Source organism: Protomyctophum bolini, assembly GCF_963924005.1.
Source record: "Protomyctophum bolini genome assembly, chromosome: 20".
NCBI classification, from domain to species: domain Eukaryota; kingdom Metazoa; phylum Chordata; class Actinopteri; order Myctophiformes; family Myctophidae; genus Protomyctophum; species Protomyctophum bolini.
The window spans coordinates 17,766,983-17,786,433 of NC_137881.1; the positions used below are offsets into that span (position 1 = coordinate 17,766,983).

At 44.0% G+C, this 19,451-nt stretch overlaps 1 protein-coding gene across 3 annotated transcripts in view; it reads left to right on the forward strand.

Annotated features, from left to right (window-relative positions):
* The first annotated feature begins 1,074 nt into the window (after positions 1 to 1,074).
* LOC308335697 (ADAMTS-like protein 1) overlaps positions 1,075 to 19,451 on the forward strand; it is a 157,840-nt gene continuing 139,463 nt past the window's right edge. For 2 of the 3 annotated variants that reach the window (XR_013966076.1, XM_080792856.1), the window contains exon 1: positions 1,075 to 1,270. Coding sequence is in view for 2 of the 3 variants with exons in the window: in XM_080792856.1 (XP_080648982.1) it covers positions 1,208 to 1,270 (63 nt within the window). In the remaining variant the exon portion in view is untranslated. The remainder of the gene's footprint in view (positions 1,271 to 19,451) is intronic. The other variant, XM_080792857.1, reaches the window with a different exon arrangement.

Genomic DNA, 19,451 nt, shown 5'->3' on the forward strand with positions numbered 1-19,451 from the left:
TGACGTCACATGTCACGAGGTGTGATGTCACAAGGTGTTATGTCACGAGGCATGACCATATATAGAAGCATGATGTCACGAGGCGTGACCATATATGGAGGCGTGATGTCACGAGGCGTGACCATATATGGAGGTGTGATGTCACGAGGCGTGACCATATATGGAGGCAATGCCACGAGGCGTGACCATTATATGTAGGCACGGTGGAGGAGGATAGACTATGTAGTCTGTGTGATCTAAAGCAAATCGAAAATGAAATGCATTTGGTTTTTTACTGTCCATTCTACAACTCCATTAGGGAGAGACTTTTTAATAAGATAGACCCAAACCATGAATTTGTATGGTTGGAGGACTTCGAGAGACTGAAGCGCCTGTTTCAAAAGTACACTTTTTCATTTGCCTCATTCCTTGAGAAGGCCTGGTCATTGAGGAGGAGGGCCATTTACATGTAAAATGGCCTTGTTATGATTGTTTTCGTTTTCTTTGTTTTGTTTGTTTGTTTGTTCGAATAATTTACAAATATGTATGAACAGGAAGTGTCAGTGTATTCTGTGAAATGTGTCATATAATCCCATATGGGATGGGCCAAAGTGGCATGACACGAAAATAAAAATGTCATTCATTCATTCATTCATATATGAATGGAACCCGACCAATTGACGGGTCACGGTAGATGCAGGTTTTCATCAAATAATAAAACACGGTAAATGTCTTATCTGCACAACAAAGAATGAATACAGATATTTATATATGTCGAGACTAGGGAAATAGGCTACAACTTCCAGTGAGTCGCATATATCTGACTCTGACTGCTAAAGTGTCACTGTGCGCCCACTGCGCCGTGCTGCGGAGTGTTCCTTTAAGAATGTAAGGTGGGTGAGCCCTATTTCCCCCGGACTGACGCGCGGCGGCTGCCTGGTATGCCAAACATAAATTTAGCAACGTGTTTGCGGCGGGGGCAACAACATATCTGGAAGCGACCGTGAAGTGTCATGTCATGTCGTCTCAGGAGGCATTCTTTTATAGTTCTACCCCCCCCTCACTCCCTCCCTCGTTTCTTGCAATAAGGGGTTGAGACGCGCGGCGGCACAGCCAGAATAGCAGAACCTGCTTTGCTTCTTGTCGTCCCCCCGTGTGTGACTGACTGGGACTGGAAGATTTGTTCCGTTCTGTAGCATCGAGGACGGTGTGGTGACAACTACCGGAGATGACACGACCTTTGTTCTTCTGGACCGCTGCTGGACTTGCTCTTCTCGCTGTCTGTGTGAAGGTAGGCGCGTTTTCTTCTAGTAAACGTCGCAATTATCCCTTATTGTCAGCAGCAGCCTGTGGCTATTATAACTCACACTCACACACTCTCCACACCTATAACCTAAGGACACAGCAGAAGTGCCGTCATTCATTCAGGTTGCGAGACTTATAAATGAAATTACCGTAAAATACCCAACCACTGTGTTATTCTGTGTTTAATTCTGTTTAGGTGGAAAGAATCCTACCACCTGTTGCTCTCAAATTAGGTTATTATCCTTTGTCTGTACACTACCGTGTCATGATGACAGATTGACGATTGTTTGCTCTTTATTGTAGGCCAGTCCAACACACACGTACAGTATAAGATGGATAAGATAACCCTTTATTGATACAGTATAGTGTGTACAATGTAGGTGTCTACACCAAACATAGAGGGATTAAAAAGAAAAAGTCTGACATTTGGCACTTGTTCTGACTCTGACAGTCTGACTATCAATAAATATTGGAAAGTGTAATCAACTGTAGCCTATGCCTATCAGATGCGCATGTAGTTCAACAAGATTATTGCACAGACTGTGAGGATTATGTGGTCAATAGAGCAACAGAGTTGGAGCAGGTCCCATGCAGGCAAGGCAGGATGATGATGGACAAGAGGCGGAGGATTGTGCTGGGGGGGGAGATGAACCTGAAGTGGCTTAGAGAGGCTGTTGATTTAGTTAATTAACAGTGTGTGTGTGTGTGTGTGTCACAGAAACGGGGTTAGGCTATTTCAGGAGTTTTCAGTTTCTGTCTGGCTTGCATTGGATACTCTCCATTCCCCAATTTAATCGTGATACTGGGAAATAAAAGACTTGTGTTGTGGGTCACCCTTTCAGAGGTCATGGTCCGGGTATACATTTATTGGTTATAAATTGGTTATTTATTCCGAAATGCAACATGCACTGGTCATTATGAGACACACACACACACACACACACACACACACACACACACACACACACACACACGTGTGCACACGCAAAGCATTTGGTATTTGCAAGTACTGGGCTGTAACAATGAGACGGGGACACTGCCAGAGTTTTTAAATGACCAGGAGAGGTGCTAATGGAACTTCAAGGTGATCTTGTCATCAACGCTCTAATCAGACAGTGTTGCAGAGACATGCTCCCTAGGTTTTGTAGCTCTGGCTGCCACTTCTAGTTTGTTTGCACCCACGGTTCAGCCGTGCGAGGAAGGAATATGAAAGATGAATCACTGGACGGTGCAAATATTGATACCTGAGACGGGTTTTTAGCGGAAACCTTCCATGAATGTTGTTGTAGGAACACTGTTTTTACGACACAACGTGCAAGCGTGCGTGTGCGTGTGTAATATTGAGAGGGAGATGCACACACAGTAACAGGAGACACAAGAGGAAGCATTATGTATAGGACTTTATCCCATAGCAGTGTGAACCCGTGACCACTTTCCCGTTGATATATGACTTTTACCCCAAACCTTGATTTTCTATGTGAGGTAAAAATTACCCCAGGACCCAGGTCATCACCCCGGACACCCACCTCCTGTGAAACACTGTAGAACAGTCACAATTCTTCTGAAGAGTATTAGAGAGAGCAGTCATATGGTCAGTGAGTCAGTCTCATGGTTCAGATGTTTGGAACATGCCGCTGGCATCCACAGCAGTGTGTGGCTTTAATTCCCGCACAGGCCAATATGTTAACTGAAAGTTGTGTCTGATGAAAGTGCCTCGTAAATGACTGTACTTATCTTGATTAGCCCGTTTCATTTCCAAGATCTTTTTTTCTTTTCAAAAGACAGGCATGTGTGTACAGAGCAGCACAGTCAGATACACGTGCACATGCTCAGTTTTTCACTCTCTCTTTCTAGCCCACTGGCATGCTCTCTCTTTCGCACGCGCGTACACACGCAGTTGAACACACGCACGCTCGCACACACAAGGCTTCTGGTTTTCTACTTTTTTTTTAAAGATTTTTTTTTTTGCTTTTCTGCCTTTTATTGATAGTATCAAGTGAAGATGGACAGGAAAGAGAGGGGGAGAGAGAGAGAAGGAGCGAGACATGCAGCAAAGGTCGTCATGAACGGGAGTCGAACACGCAACGCGTTGTCAGGCCAAAGCCTATTATGTTGCATGCGCCTGGACCACTTGGCCAGGGGGCGCCCCTTTCTATAATTTCTAATGGTTCGATTGCTTCCGCCTCTCTGTAAAATTGAATGATTGAATCAGATCTCTCTTTCTTGGCTTAGCTCAAATAAGTGACCAGCAGCACATGATTGACACAGAGGACAGAGAACCACTTTCCCCCCGGCTGTGCAACAAATGGGCCCCTTCAGTCGGCACTGGACATTTACCGTCTGTCTTTCTTGGACAAAATGCATGCACGCACGCACACAAGCATGCAGGCACTCACGCGCACGAACACACACACAAAGTTGACCCAACTAGAGGAGCTATGCTTCAGATAGCCGGGGAACAAAATCTGCAGGCTCCTTGGATCTTTGCGACGCAAGAGCATTTCTCGGACTTCTGTCCATTGTTATCCATCGTTGTTCTTTATAACAGTGGTTCTCAAAGTGGGGTCCGGGGTCCTTGAGGGAGCTAAATGATAGTTAGGAACCAAATGGACCCTTATGGGTCTGTAACCCAGAGAGTGTACAAATGGACCCGTTTGTCCATTTGGTTCCATTTGTAGTACTGATTGATTGAGTAATGATTTTGCAATACACATTGGCGTCCCAGAGATAGAAATGCCATTAAATGGGTGTCCGTGGCATAGATTAATGCATGTCAAACTGGCGGCCCTTGAAATAAAAATGGTTGAAAATCACAGCTAGAGCTGTAAAAAAACGTATCTTATGGGGGTCCTTGGCATATATTTTCAAATGGGGGTCCGCTGGCTAATGAGTGTCATTTTGGGGCTCCTTGACATGAAAAGGTTTTAGAGCCACTGCTTAACATCTGTTTGCTCTTGCTCCGCGAGACTGTTAACTTTCTGTGTGAGTGGGACGGGATGCCTGGTCCTTGGTGCTCCTTTTGAACCAGTTGATGTTTTAGGGAGGCTGTGCGCAGCTCACCAGCAGAGGAGGCTGCACCCTCAAAAGGCATTTAGATCAAAATATGTGCTTTGTTTTGTGCGATCAGCTTTGATTATGGACAGTTTTGAGTGACCAGGGTCTCACTTGTGACAGTGCACAGTACACCCCTCGCCGTTTATTTCCCCGGACCCCAACTGTGATTTGATGTTAAATTAGGTTACTAGAATTGGATGAGCTTTGAGTACACTGAGGTATAATCAGGATGGATGGAGAAGGGGTGAGTGGGCGAGGGGTCAAGTAGGGTCGCGGTACGCAAATAGTCCCCAAGTGAGCGTTCTTTCGCCAGCGACTTCCCCCACGTTCGGATACTCAGACCCGCCCCCCCCACCCCGCTTGTTTGATCGGAAAGACCTCAGATGACCCAATTAGCTTCCACGAGCGTCTTTGTTGTGGACACAAGTGGAATGGGAAGTGAATTAACTTTGATAGGAAAAGTCGGTCCCACTCGAGTCGAGAGGGGGCGAAAGAGAAGGGTCTTCAGAGAACATCTGGCCAGTGATGGATGGATGGAGCCAATTCTTGGAGTGCGTTAACAAGAGCGAGTGTTTTCAGTTACACTGCTACAACTCTCATACTCGTCTCATTGTTCCCATCTGGCTGTGTGTGTGTGTGTGTGTGTGTGTGTGTGTGTGTGTGTGTGTGTGTGTGTGTGTGTGTGTGTGTGTGTGTGTGTGTGTGTGTGTGTGTGTGTGTGTGTGTGTGTGTGTGTGTGTGTGTGTGTGTGTGTGTGTGTGTGTGTGTGTGTGTGTGTGTAATGCTGCATTTGTCTGTGTCATGTGCATAGTATATTGATCGATCGAGCTATATATTGTTGCTGTTGGGAAGATCTATGTGTTTTCATAAAGTAATGCTATTGGTCATCCTATAAGTAAGGCTTGCCGAGTCATGAGGCCCATAGGGCAGGAGCCTATCTCCTGTTTCTGTAGCGTGAGGCAGCTTGATGTACAAGTACACCCCCTGGACACGACGCTAGTATGTCGTCGCCAATCCAACCCTTGATGCTGAGTGTCAAGCAGGGAGGCACTGAGTCTTTGGTATGACCCGGGCCAGGGATCGAACCCCGACCTCCCAGTCTCAGGGTGGACACTGAGCTGGTCATCCCCTTTATGTACAAACTCTCCATCAGTTGGGGACCACCTGGAACCCCCTCAAGGACCACTGGTGGTCCCCGGACCACCCCCAATCAACATCTCATGCCGGGATAGTATCATGGCGGGGTCAATTGACTTTCTGCTATCTTAATATTCTGCAAGTGGTGCTTTGTTATAGATGGAACATTCTTGAGTTCGATGGGCATTTCCATATTGTCTGCAAACCCAGTGATGACTGACACTTTTTCCTAGTATAGGGCGGCAGACAAATGGAAGCTGACAGACTCAAATGCTTTTGTCATTACCTCACATTTTCGGCTCACATCAGGAACCGATGAATCTAGCTGAGCCACGTGAAAATCGGAAGGATGCAGAAATGGGGCTGGACGGACCCAAGCCTCACCGTCCTCCTCCTCCAAACGCCGTGGAACCCGATAGCGTTGTTTGCCTCGCCACAGTTTGATGCTGAGTGCTAATAACATGGCGTGACAGAGTGCCCAAAATGACTCCATGCCAGTAAATGGCACTGCTGCGCTGCTCAGTGGAATCATGCACCGGCACTGCGCCAAACTGTAAGCAAAGGGGCATGTTGTTCAGAGCAAGACCCATAATGAGCTTTTGTGTGAGTGTGCGTGTGTGATTGAAATACAAACGGGTGTGTTTCATAGTGCCGCACTGTTTAGAACGACACCCCCCCCCCACACACACACACACACACACACACTTGATCTGAGTTACTTTGGCATTTACGTGACATTGATAAGGTACCAGTGTTGATTTCGTCAACTAATACTATAACAAAAATTGTTCGTCGACTACCTTTTTTCACTGAGACTAAATATATTGACAATTTCGTCAACAAATAAAAACTAGACTAAAATGTGATGTGATCCAGTATAAGTAATTTTACACTTGGTTGCATACTGAAAATGGCACATCTACAAGCTCACAACGAGCTTGTAGATCTGCTATTTTCAGCAAGTGTAGAATCAGTCATCACGGCGGCATCAAGGCCTGCCAAAATACATTCTACTAAAATCTTATGATATTTAGTCGACTAAAACTAGGCTAACACACATAACAGAATTTCCAGGTGACTAAAATGTGACTAAAACTAAATGAAAACCATTCAAGAGACCGGCTATAAAAACTAAAATCAAAATCTGGTGTCAAAATCAACACTGTGAAGTACCACCAGCAGAGGGCACTGCAACAACAGAGGGGGTGCCACCACCCTTGCTGGCTTCTTGCCCCCTGGACAGACAGTCACTGACTGTGGCTCTCACACCCCCGTCACTGAGGGCTCTCTCCCATTGTGATTTTGCAGGTGGCTGGCCCTCTTAGTTCCTCCCTTTCAATGTACTTGCTCCCCTCATCATGAGGTTTATTTGTTGGTCCCCGGGCCGGCCGAGCCTGAAAGCCGAGCCTCCTGGCATCCAGTTCCTCTGATGAAAACATCTTGGAGCCGTCGTTTGTGTTGCGAGAGAGCCCCCGTGTCCTTCCCCCCCCCCCCCCCCCCCCCCCACCCACCACCCCCCATCAGCATGATTGAGTGTTGTTGTTTTATCCCGTTGTGTGTTCCTGGACTCCATTCCGTATTGTTTTTAATTCTTTTTTTTATGCGGCGGTGGCCCCTTGGTGCATCATCTGGCTTCCACATTTATTGTTTTTTTTGGGGGGAGGTTTGCACACAGCTCCACCTCAAAGCCATGGATCTGGCTCTGGCTCTGTCAGTGTGTAAAACTGAGTTCTGTCTGTGCTTTAGCTCAGGGATGGGCAACTTTGACGATGGAGAGAGAGGGCACTATATAGTTCCACACTCACTCCCAGAGGGCCATATTGCATATTACTGTCGTAGCAAAAATAGACGATCTACAACCTCAAAACGCATCGCACTGTGACGCATTTTGAGCTTGTAGTATCAGCTATTTTTTGCTATTTAAATTGAAAACCTGAATAATTTTTTGCTATTTTTGAATTGGAATCCTGACAAGTAAAATCTTTATTTACTTTCAATGTTATGAACTAAATACAAATACATTTTAATACATTAAGCTATACTCATTTAGACTGAGGTAATTAAAGTGGGGCATGTTTGAAATTGTAACAGCTGAAATCAATAATATCATCAGTATTCTGATATTAACCTGCGGCCCACATGAAGTGAAGGTGCAGGGAGCCGCATGTGGCCCCCCAGGCCGCCCGTTGCCCATATGCTTTTTAGCATGACCTTTGGGTCCGTCCCAGCCAGGGCATGAGTAACAGCAACCATGGGGAGTAGTATAGCTAACGAGAGGGAACGACGGCAGCAACTAGGCCGAACTCCTGAAGCTTAATTAGAGGGGAGAGCAGGTAGAATGTGAGTAGAATGCGAGTGTCTTTGTGAAACGTTATCAGTGAGGTTCGTCAGGAGGGAGGTACTGTAGTAGGAGCCAAGTCAGACAGGCACTTAGGAGAGAGGCAGCGAGGGATGAAAGAAGGGAGACGGGGGCAGGAGGAAGGTCATCAGGAAGAGGGTTTGGGCGGGGGGGGGGGGGGGGGGGGGGATACAGAGCTTGAAACAAGGGAGGGAAGTGGGGCATCTGACGAAATGCCTCTCACGAAGATAGTTATTCGCAATCCTTTTTTGGTAATTGTTGAGTCAAGTTACAGGACTAGAGTTAAGTGAAGTTACAGGACTAAGAGAGATGAAGGTGTGCTGTTGGGAAACGTGAGGTGACAATGACAAGGCATTCGGTGAGCAATGTGTCAATAATATGGAAAGGAATAGAGCATGGCCGATGCCAGATTTTTGTGGTCTGATTTCGTGGGAATCCTAGAACACCGATTACCATTGCTTTGACCAAAAGTTTTAAATATTACATTTCAAAATCGTAGATTAGATCGTATATATATATCGTATATAATCAAAACAATATTAACTAACAAATCATTTTTGACATAAAACATTTTGAAATAAACACAAATTCTGAACTTCAACATATTTATTATAACAAGCTCACAAAATGTCACGTTGCGATCTTGAAGATCTATTTTTGAAAACTTTTGAAAGATTTCACCTATAACAACATTGCAAAACAGGATACATTGGCTACATAATATTGCCGATACCGATTTTGTCAAAAAGTCAAATGATCTCCTGTTTGCCAATATGTCAGTCTTAGCAGAGATATCGGTCTGCCTCTAGAAAAGAAGCACGAGTCAAAGTAAACTTATGAGCAGGAAAGTCCAGCCCTGCACCACATGGTAGTTGGGAGTAGAATAAACTTGAGTACAATGGGAACTCTTTATTGCTCCCCGGGGGTATGACATAGTCGACTCATCCATAAGCACAGAAAACTGCGTCATTATAAAGTAGAAAAAACTGTTCAATGCGCAGAGAGACACAAACGGAAGGAAGCGATCACTCACACCACATTAGAGCGATTCAGTAGGCCATGGACATAAAGGAAGAGGGCTATTTGGATTTGGACATAACCACTTAATCTCTACTGCCGAATAGCGAAGCTATAGACGATCTACCAGCTCACAACGCATCGTGTTGCAATGCGTTGCAAGTGATCTTTAAAAAAATATATATATATCTTTATTTGATAGTGTACTGTTTACTGTACAGTAAGCTGACAGGAAATGGGGGGGAGAGAGATGGAGAGTGACACACACAGATGTCTGGGCCATTAAGCAATCTTCTGATACATACTAGTTCATATTTTAGACAACAGTTCCATTAGAAGAGAAGTTCAGAAAAGGTCACTGTACAGTTAGCAGAATGAAATGTGAGCTTTGTGTAACGTTTGCATGCATGGTCAATATAAATGAAGCCTGAGTTGGCCGCCACCCTAACTTACCTACTACTTGATGACCAAAACAAGGCCTATGTCTTTGGTTTTACTATCCTTGTGGGAGAGACGTCCTTGGGGACGAACAACAGATATCCTCATTGGTCCTGACAAAGGCAGCAAAACAATGCATGCACACACACACACACACACACACACATAGGATGTGCCAAAGGGAGAAGGAAATTGATGGAGTGAGAGGAGATGAGAGTTGTACGGGACATGCACAGAGAATAGAGGCTGAGCAGATGTCATAATTGCGAGTGAGGTTACCTCCGTGAATGATCAAACGGAAATGTGAATGCGTTATAGCAGCAACGTGGAGGTCCAGCATTTCTGGAGGAAAGAACAGGGGAAGGCTGAGATGTGTTTCTGAACGGTCAGCAGAGCTATACGTCCCATAGCCTGACTGGATGTGATGCTCGCATCCCTTCAGGCTATGGGACGTAGCTCCGCTAAGTGAGAGACAGTCGGCCAGCAAAGTGTGTTTGCTACTACATGGCTTATTTCTAATATAATGTTTTCAGATGCATATTTTAGCGTGCTGATTTACATTTAAAATGATAATACACTGTGAAAGTGTTGCTTGTCTCCCAAACATCATTAAAATAAGATCTGGTTGCAAAAGGGTTGAAGTGGCCCTTTTAAGGTCTCGGAAGGTATCTGTCAGAGTCTCAGAGAGGAGGCCTGCAAGCGCGTGTGTGAGAGAGAGAGACAGACGTACAGGCAGAAAGTGATGGAGCTTTAGCAGGGAGCGTGTCTGCGGTGCTGCTCCCCCGACAGGGTCTCCACGCCTGGCCGCGGTCAATGTTTGCGTCGCTAATGATACATCCTGTGGTTCTTCTGACGACTGCACGAATCCTCCACTGCCCTTGGCCCACATGTGCTCTGGGTAAACAGCCCTGTCCCGCACTGCCTCAGCCAAGCACTATACAGACTATTGCTATACAACCAGTCTGTTATTTGCGCTCCTACAGTACGCGTGCTTATTTGAAAGGGCATTTCTAGTGTACACCGTTGAACGTGTGTAGCCGACATACACGACACATTACACAAATGGATGAATGCAACGTAATTGTCAATTGGATCCATTATACATGTAGATTTTCTTAAAGAACATGAAGTGGAAAGTAGAAAGTTGGCATAAACAGACTGATACTCCCACTCAGGTGTGTAGTGTACATTCTACACTTGGCACAGGGCCGCACGACCAGCCCTAGGCATGTGCCTTGGCTTGCATTACACCCTGGGAGGAGGTTGTTACGTTTAAGGTGGAAACGTTTCCATCCAGTGTACTGTATGTGCTGGCAGAGTCGGTGTCATTGGAGTGAAGTCGACTAGTTGTTTAACTAGGCCTACCTATTATGTAAAAATAAATAAAAAATACATATATATATTTAAATAATAGTTGTACATTTAAACTCTACATTGGTGACTATAACTATAATCTAGCTGATCTTGAGGCCTACAAAAACGTGAAAAAAACTAAACTTTTTTTTCTTATCAACTAGTCAACTATAGTACCAACAATGTCGACTAGTGGATTTACTAGTCAACTAGTTGAATTGTTGACTAGTTGCTTAAAGTCCTATTTAGGCCCACTGTACACCGCTAAACTCGGGTTTATCAACTAAAGTACTAAACCAAACCTGTGGTATTTGTTTGTTGGGATATGTACAGTATTAAAGCTTGGGCACAACTTTATGCCCGTTTCTGTTCCTTATTAGGATACCTATCTACAGTAGTTCATCTCTCTTTGATTGTCGGCATTGGAATTTCAACTCCACAGTTGAAGCATAACATAATGGCGGCCGTGGCTCGGGAGGTAGAGCGGTCGCGTGGTATTTGGAAGGTTTAATCCCCGGTTCGATCTCCCCCTGTGGTACTGTCAAAGTGTTCTTGAGCAAGACACTTACTTCTGCTGCCTCCTGATGAGCATGTTGGTATCCTGCATGGTTTCCTCCACCATCAGTGTTTGTGTGAGTGGATAATGCACATCGTGAAGCATTTTGGATAAAGGTGGTAGGCCTACTATATAAATGCACCAATTTGCCATTTCCAAAATGGGGACACAAGATTGAAAATGGCTAAATACCATTGAACGGGACTTTGACTGAGGTGTGTGTTAGCATGTGTCTGCGTCTTGTGACCGTGTGTGTGTGTGTGTGTGTGTGTGAGAGTGAGTGACCATGGGAGCAGAGGTCTCCTCTGCTTTCTCATTCCCAGGCAGCTCACAGGGATTACCTACACACATTACACACACACACACACACACACACACACACACACACACACACACACGGGGGTGAGCACTGACAGAGTACAGATGTAGCAGCCGGCGAACTGGCCCTGTAAAGAGACTGAGGCCTCTCCTCAGAGGAAGCCGCTGCCTGGGAAATTTGTGTGGCTTCATATGTACATAATGTGCATGTACAGTACACACACATGTGTGCTCGTGCGTTTGTGTGTGTGTGCGTGCGCGTGTGTGCGTGCGCGTGCGCGCGGCCCAGGTAGCAAGCTGTGGGAAGCAGACATGCAGCTTTATGAAGCCTATGAGCAGTGATGATCTCAGGACATCTGTCACACTGAAGCCATGTGTTAGAGACATATTTTTAGCGTGATGATTAAGTTTAAAATGAATAATACACTGTCTGGATGTCATCTTGAATGAGATTTAAAAACGGAGTAATCAGAAGCAGCGTTGTATGGACGCGCAGCAATGGGAATCAAACAGGTGAATGAAATCAAGAATCCTTTTTATTCAGTCAGTTCCAGTCGACGAGACGCAGCACTGATACGAAAGTGAACTTGGACATTTGCAAAAGATGTCCCTTTTTACTGTGACTCGTCTCACAGCGTGCATGTTGTTTAAGAGCGTCTGCGGTTTTGACCTTTCTTGAAAATGATTACGGTCACTGCTGCCGCCGAAAGCCTTTGTCACTGTTTGGTGTCATTTTTGAAGTGCCACCGTGGAATTCTGTCCTGGCATACCTCCCCGCGGTGACTTCATCCTCACTGGCACCTCTGTCTGTTTTCGATGTGAGAAATGCATAGGAGCATGCACGCACTGTACAGTGTATACACCCACCCACTGTACACACACTAACATGGAACTTTGCTACTTGCTTGCTTTAGTTTAATAGAATAGCCATCGTCGGGGCCCAGTTCCTATCATCACTCCTCACCTCTCCTTCTGTCTCACTGTTGACAGGTATACGTAACCTGAAAAATATTTGGCAACCATGACCTGGAACTTTACATTTGACATTTTAGCTTGTCACCCACCCTTCATCCCCTCCTCGCCTTCTCCTTCACCTCACTGGGACATAATTCCCTCCACAACAAGGCCTTTTGTTCCCTCCCTCGTGGTTTCGTCTCCCACCTCAACGTGACTGGCGGCCATAGCTGGAATAGCTGGGATTGTCGGTAGACCAGGTGGCCTGTGCAAAATTGTCTAGATGTTTGGCAAGATATCGGAGTTAGCTTCGGATCAAACCTCAGATTATTTTTGTTGGAGAGCTGTGCTCCAGGAACCTAGACTCAGTGGTTCATAAACTTTTTAGCTTGAGATCCAAAAGAGAAATTAGACATTTACCCTGGACTCAATACTAGTGAAAATAGCAGATCTACAAGCTCACACCACATCGCTTCGCGCCACGTTGTGAGCTTGTGGACCTGCTTATTATTATCCCTGTATTTCTTAAACGTTTATTTCATTTATTCATGGGAACTACTTTGTCTTCTGATTATACCTCAGTGTACTCAAAGCTCATCCAATTCTAGTAACCTAATTTAACATCAAATCACAGTTGGGGAAATAAACGGCGAGGGGTGTACTGTAAATAAAATAATATTAAATTTATGTAATTATAATAATAGCAAATGAATATTTACTAGTGGTCTGGATCCACATAGATTTAGTCGACTCAAATGTTATGATATTTAGTCGACTGAAACTAGACAGACTGACTAAAATGTGACTAAATTTGGAAGCCATTCAAGAGACCATGACTAAAACTAAAATCAAAATTTGCTGCCGAAAAAACAACACTGGGAACCACTGACCTAGAATCATTTGAGCTCCACGATGAGAGAGAACTGGACCGACAGACGAGCCCCCAGCCCCATGCATGCAGCGTGGTGCAGCCACAGGTGAGACCAGCTGCACTATTCCATGCACCCTTATCAGCTTTACATGTTGCAGTGCCTGACAGGGTGCCTCAACGGCCCCTGAATCCACTGAGTGGTCTGAGAAGTGACACATGTCAAAACATATTACCAGTGTTTGATTTCCTCCACCGTCGACTGCCTTTTTTTTTTCACTGACGAAAACGAAATGGAAACTAAATGAAAACCAAGCTACGATGACTAAAACTAATACTAAATATATTGACAGTAGAACAGTAGAACTCAAAGGCAAGTTATTTTATGCTTGGTTTCATGCTGAAAATATTTTCAGCAAGCGTAACATCAACCATTACGACGGCATCAAGACGCAGAAATGCATTTTTGTTGACAAAAAACAACTGTAGATTTAGTCGACTAAAATCGCATGACCTTTAGTCATTTCAAATTACTAAAATAGGACTAAAACTAAATACATTTTCATTCAAAAGACTAAAAAGGCCCGTTGCGTCAATGAAATATGCTGTGAACTAAAGTAAAGGAAATTACTTTTATTTTTGTATTTTAATCGAAAAAGGTTATGTCAACTATGAAATTATGATGGCTCAGTTGATATATTAGCTATACTTGGTATCTGCATGTATCTGCAGGGGTGGGAGTTGTAGTGAGACCGAACATGCTGCTCAACATTTTGAGTCACCTGCCTGTTGGAGACTGTGCTTCTAATCATCCATGGTGATGCACCTGGCTCCCTGTAGACGGTACGCCTCAGCATAGAGCTATGGATATAGCTCTGGTTCCCATGCTTGGAAAACTCAAGAGCCTTGATAGTGCCAAAGAAGGAATAGGAATGCACGTTACTTGCTTCACACTATTTTGGGGACTTTTTCTACAAATTATATCCCAGATTCATGTCATTCAGGGTAAAGACGAAAAGAAAATCAAAGCACTTGCAGCAAAAGAATTCGCTGCAACCTGTGATTTACTTGACCCCAAACGGGATCTCAGGACTCAGGAGATCCCCCAAAACCAAGCTGTCCCCTGGTACAAAAAACTAAAAGAACTAAAAGAAGAAAAAACTGCCACTTAACATGGCCTCCTCCCTGGTTGCCTCCTATCTGATAACTGGCTAACATTCCAGGCCATTAGAGCCTCATCTACGATAGAGAAGTCAGCCTGATATTTGTCTTTATGAAGAAAGAGGGAAGAATGGAGGAATCGTGGGGAAGGAATGAGAGATAAGCTTCCGAGACTTGTTTGATTGATGGAGAGAAAGAGGGACATGTTTACTGACCGTGTGTGCGTGCGTGTGTGTGCGTGCATGCATGCATGTGCGCATGTGTGTGTGTGTTTACTCAGCATGTGTGTTTCTTGCACATAGCCTGAGACAGAGAGAGAGAGTGCATAAACAGGTGAGAGAGAAGGGGCAGGAGGAGGTTGTCGTTGAAAGAACGCCGTTTTAGTGTGAGAGATGTGCGTAAACTGACAGTGATTGGCACGAGGGCGCAGCAGGAATGCGCCTGGCTGCAGCTCCCCACGGGACAGGCACAAACCCCTCAGTCATTGCACGGAAAAGTAATCGTTACGGGCAAATCATTACATGATCACAGAGCGAGCAAGACACTATGCCAAATAGTACAGCCCTGAAGGGGGAGGGGCGGGCAAAAATTACTTGATTGTTTTACTTAAGTAAAAGCATCAATCCTATCAATACTGCAATGTGGAACTATACTTCGTTACAAGTGAAAGTCCAGAGTTCAAAATGTACAGCTACTTGAGTAAAAGTACAAAAGTATTGGCATCAAAATGTACTTAAAGTACCAAAAGTAAAAAGTATTCTCTCTATGCAGAATGTCCCATTTCGGGTTTTAAAATGTATACAAATATTTTGAAAATTAGCCGATCTACAAGCTCACAATGTGTCATCGTGACGCAGAGTAACTACAGTAGTAACTAACGTTTTTAAAATACATGTAGTGGAGTAAAAGTACAATATATTTGCCTCTGAAATGTAGGGGAGTAGAAGTAAAAGTACAGACAATTTGACATACCTAAGTAATGTACAAATAAAATACCTCACAATTGTACAAAATGGGAACCCCTTTTGGTGTTTTAAGCATTACGTTATACTTTAGCTATTGAAAACTGTCAGGATGTAGAAGACATTTTTAGAATCTGATCTCAGGTCAGAAAGGGTTAAGTACAGTACTTAAGTAAATGTACTTAGTTACTTTTCCACCACTGCCAAATAGTACAGCCCTGACGGGGGATGGGCGGGGACCAACAAAATGATGGTAATGAAGAGAGGGAAAAACGCAGGAGAGCTATTTAAGGTAGTGCTTAAATAAGGAGGCCGACAATCCACAGAACAGGAATTCTGTGCGTGCCGTGGCAATGACCGAACGATACACTCGCTAATTCATAACCAACTAGAAAAAGTGCCCCTCGGGGGAAACGGGTCTCCACCAGGCTAGGTCAGGTTGTGGCCTCCTGGTGGCGCTATAATAGGCCAATGTGAAAAGGGTGGGATATATTCCTCAGCCTAGTAGGAAAGTCTGTGAAAGATTTCACGTAAATTGCAAGCTGCATTCATGATTTGAGGCTTTTTGTTTCAAAAGGGCCAATCCTGCAAACTTTGAAAGCCAATGTTAGCCAATTAGGATGGAATATGAAATATCAGACCGATCCGTCTGGAACACATGACTATAGTGTGACTATAGTGTGTAACGCTTTGCGGGATTGTTGGACAAAATATAGAGGAGTAATATTAAAAAAAATGTTTTTCAAAAGTCTGCCTCATTTTGGGGCAGAGGTTCATCGGTGCCGGAGATTACGTAGCTGTACACAGACGGACGGACGGACACACAGACAGACAGACGGAGTGCAAAACATACTCTCTCCCCAATGTCCCATGCCTTCGGCCTGGTGGAGACAATAACTAATGCATATAAAGTAATAACAAACTATACAATGTGAGTTTAAGCCCTAATCATTTTATCTTTGACATTAAAGTGAATTTAATAAAGTATTGCCAAGGTATGTCCCAGGCTCAAATTGCAAGAAAAAAACAAAAAAAACTGGTCACATCTCCTGCAGAATAAGGCATCTTGCTCACGTTTGCTCGGATTACTACAGTACATAAAATTCCCGAACGCCTCTCAAGATCTCTTGTGTTACAGCGTTGACGTTGCTTTCATCTGTTTCAACTTGGCAAAGTGTTGGAAGTAGTCCATAATAACCCGAGAGTGTTCATCAAATCATCATTGTCTTGTTGTCTTCTCCGGGGATGCACCCACACAGTTCTGCCATAGTGTGTCAAACTATGTGGAACCGCACCTGATCTAATAACCATCATCACACGCCCAGGTCTGGATGGAGTTTGGGGTCACGTACGGTACCGCGTACAACCAGCCTTTTAGGATTCAGCTAGAGCTGTTGCATGCAGGTGCGACGGGCAGATACCTTGCCTTAAGGTACAGTGGAGGATGTGGGTTCATGTTCAGAAATGTGTGCCAAAACTACCCTCTCTCACCTGTGCAACCATGCGTGTCTGTAATGCAACCCAGGGAGATTCATGCACTGACACGCCACCATCCTTTGGACTGCTCCGACAAAGTGTGTGCTTGCGTTCGTCTGTGTTTGTGTGTGTGTGAGTGAGTGTGTGTGTTTATACACATACTGTACTGTGTAATTTGTCATTATCTCTACACATTTGCTTGTTGCAAGTATGTACGGAATGTGTTTTCTAGCATTTTTTTAAGATGCAACTTCATTTGTTTTTTTTAAAGATAATTATTTTGTCAATTACTATAAAATGACAATGCACTCTCCAGTCAGCTAGTCGTACTACAGTAACATGACAACAACTTTTCATATTGTTTGATCATTTTATTCCCTTCCCAACATTTCAGATTCACACGCACGAGCACACACACACACACACACACACACACGCACGCACGACTCATTGTTGCTCTGTATTTACACTACTTATGCACAATGGATGACACCTCCTTCATTGTCATCACTGCGTGGTGATGACAATTGCATGTTAACCAGCTAACTGGCTAACATCCCACTGAGCCCCATAGGGCCATCTGTAGCCTCTCCCTTTTCCTGGATCCATCATTCTTCAGCTCCCACAGGCTTCCTGCTCCTTGCAGGTCATCGTGTGTGTGTGTGTACATTGTGTGCCTTTTGAAGTGAGCGCGGTCATGATTTTGCCCCTTCTCCGGCGATGTCGTGCGGAGTGAAGGTGTGGACTTCTTTCACAGCTGGAGTAAAGCCACGCCAGGGCAGGATGATTTCCTGGGGAGGGAGAGAAGAAATAGTACAGTTACAGTATCGGTACAGTATAGTTTTCCTAGAAGTTAGAGTAGTCCTCACGTCAGTTTTGGTTCAGGGTCGTTGTTTTGTCTGTCCTGTCCCCATCCACGTTCTCCTCAGTTGTCCAATCCATCTGAACCAGTGTTGATTTTGTCGACTAAAACTATGACGAGAAATGTTTGTCGACTACCTTTTTCTACTGGCGAAAACTAAATGAAAATTAAGCTATGATGACTAAGACTAAATATACTGACAATTTCGTCAACAAATAAAAACTACACTAAAATGTTAGGAAGGGATTAGTGGATCCAGTGTAACTAATTTTACACTTGGTGAAAATAGCAGATCTACAAGCTCACAACACGTCGTGAGCTTGTAGATCGGCGTGTAAAATCAGCCATTACGACGGCATCAAGGCCCGCCAAAATACACTTAGTTGACTAAATCAACTGTAGATTTAGTCGACTAAAATCGCATGGCATTTAGTCGACTAAAACTAGACTAACACTAAAACATTCCAGGTGACATTTATTTTAAAAATGTGACTAAAACTAAATGAAGTTTCATTCCAAAGACTATGACTAAATTAAAATAGAAATTTGCTGCCAAAAACAACACTTGGATGACATATCTCTCTCCCTCTGCCATTTACAGTGCATTGGCTCACGTGGCACAACCCCCTTATGGCAGACCTTCAACGACCCCTCCCTGGATGCTGTCGTCCTCCATCTCAATCGCATTCTTAGTTTACGTAGTTTCGTTTATTTCGATCAATTCAACAGTGTAACATAAATCATTACCTAAAATATTCACATTATCTTATAGTTGATCGAAAAGGCATGCATATACATAGACCATACACATATATGTACACACATAGATCACTTCACTTATCATGTCTGTATTTCTCTAAAAGCCACATCTTTTCTTTAATAGAATTAAATTATTGCACTGCTGGAACATTCTCTGGTAAACCATTCCATAGCTTTACTCCACTCCACTTTTCTGGGGACGCAATCTCTTGAAGTATTTTAGTTAGTTGGATAATCCAAACCCGTTCGGAGATGTGACATAATACCCAAAGTATGTGCAGAGGTTGGGTTGTGTGGGGTGTTCAAAACTGTAACATGCATTGCATTTGTACAGTATACTATTGCTGAACATCTTAAAGTAGTATAGAGCGCCGAAGTCCTGACGTCACTCGCTCATCCTCGTTGAGTTTTTTCTCTATGGAGAATAACATGGGCTTAAAATCGTCTTTATATAAGCATTGTGGTCCAAAAATAAACAAACATATGAGGTCCCTCATATTTGATACAGTCTGTTTCTAGCGAAAATGTAACTAATTCAGCAGCAGTTCTTATGAAAAAGAAAAAGTACATGAACCCGTGTACTTAGTTGGTACCCTCTACCGATATTGGCGTCAGACTTCGCTGCTCTATTGTTGCAACTATTGGCACCATTAAGGTCATTGATTTTGATTTTCCAGCCAATCACAGTGCAGGATGACACACAGTCACAAACCGTGCAGCTAATCACAATTTGCATCTTCACTTTTCTGCCCTCACTTTTTGTACCCACTACTAAAATTATTAGTTACAGTTAAGTAGATTGATTGATCGGAAGGTGTTTCCAATTGTCTAATTGTGCTCCCAGACTTGTTGTAGTTTATAGTAGCATAACATGCTCAGCTGGCTCCAATTTA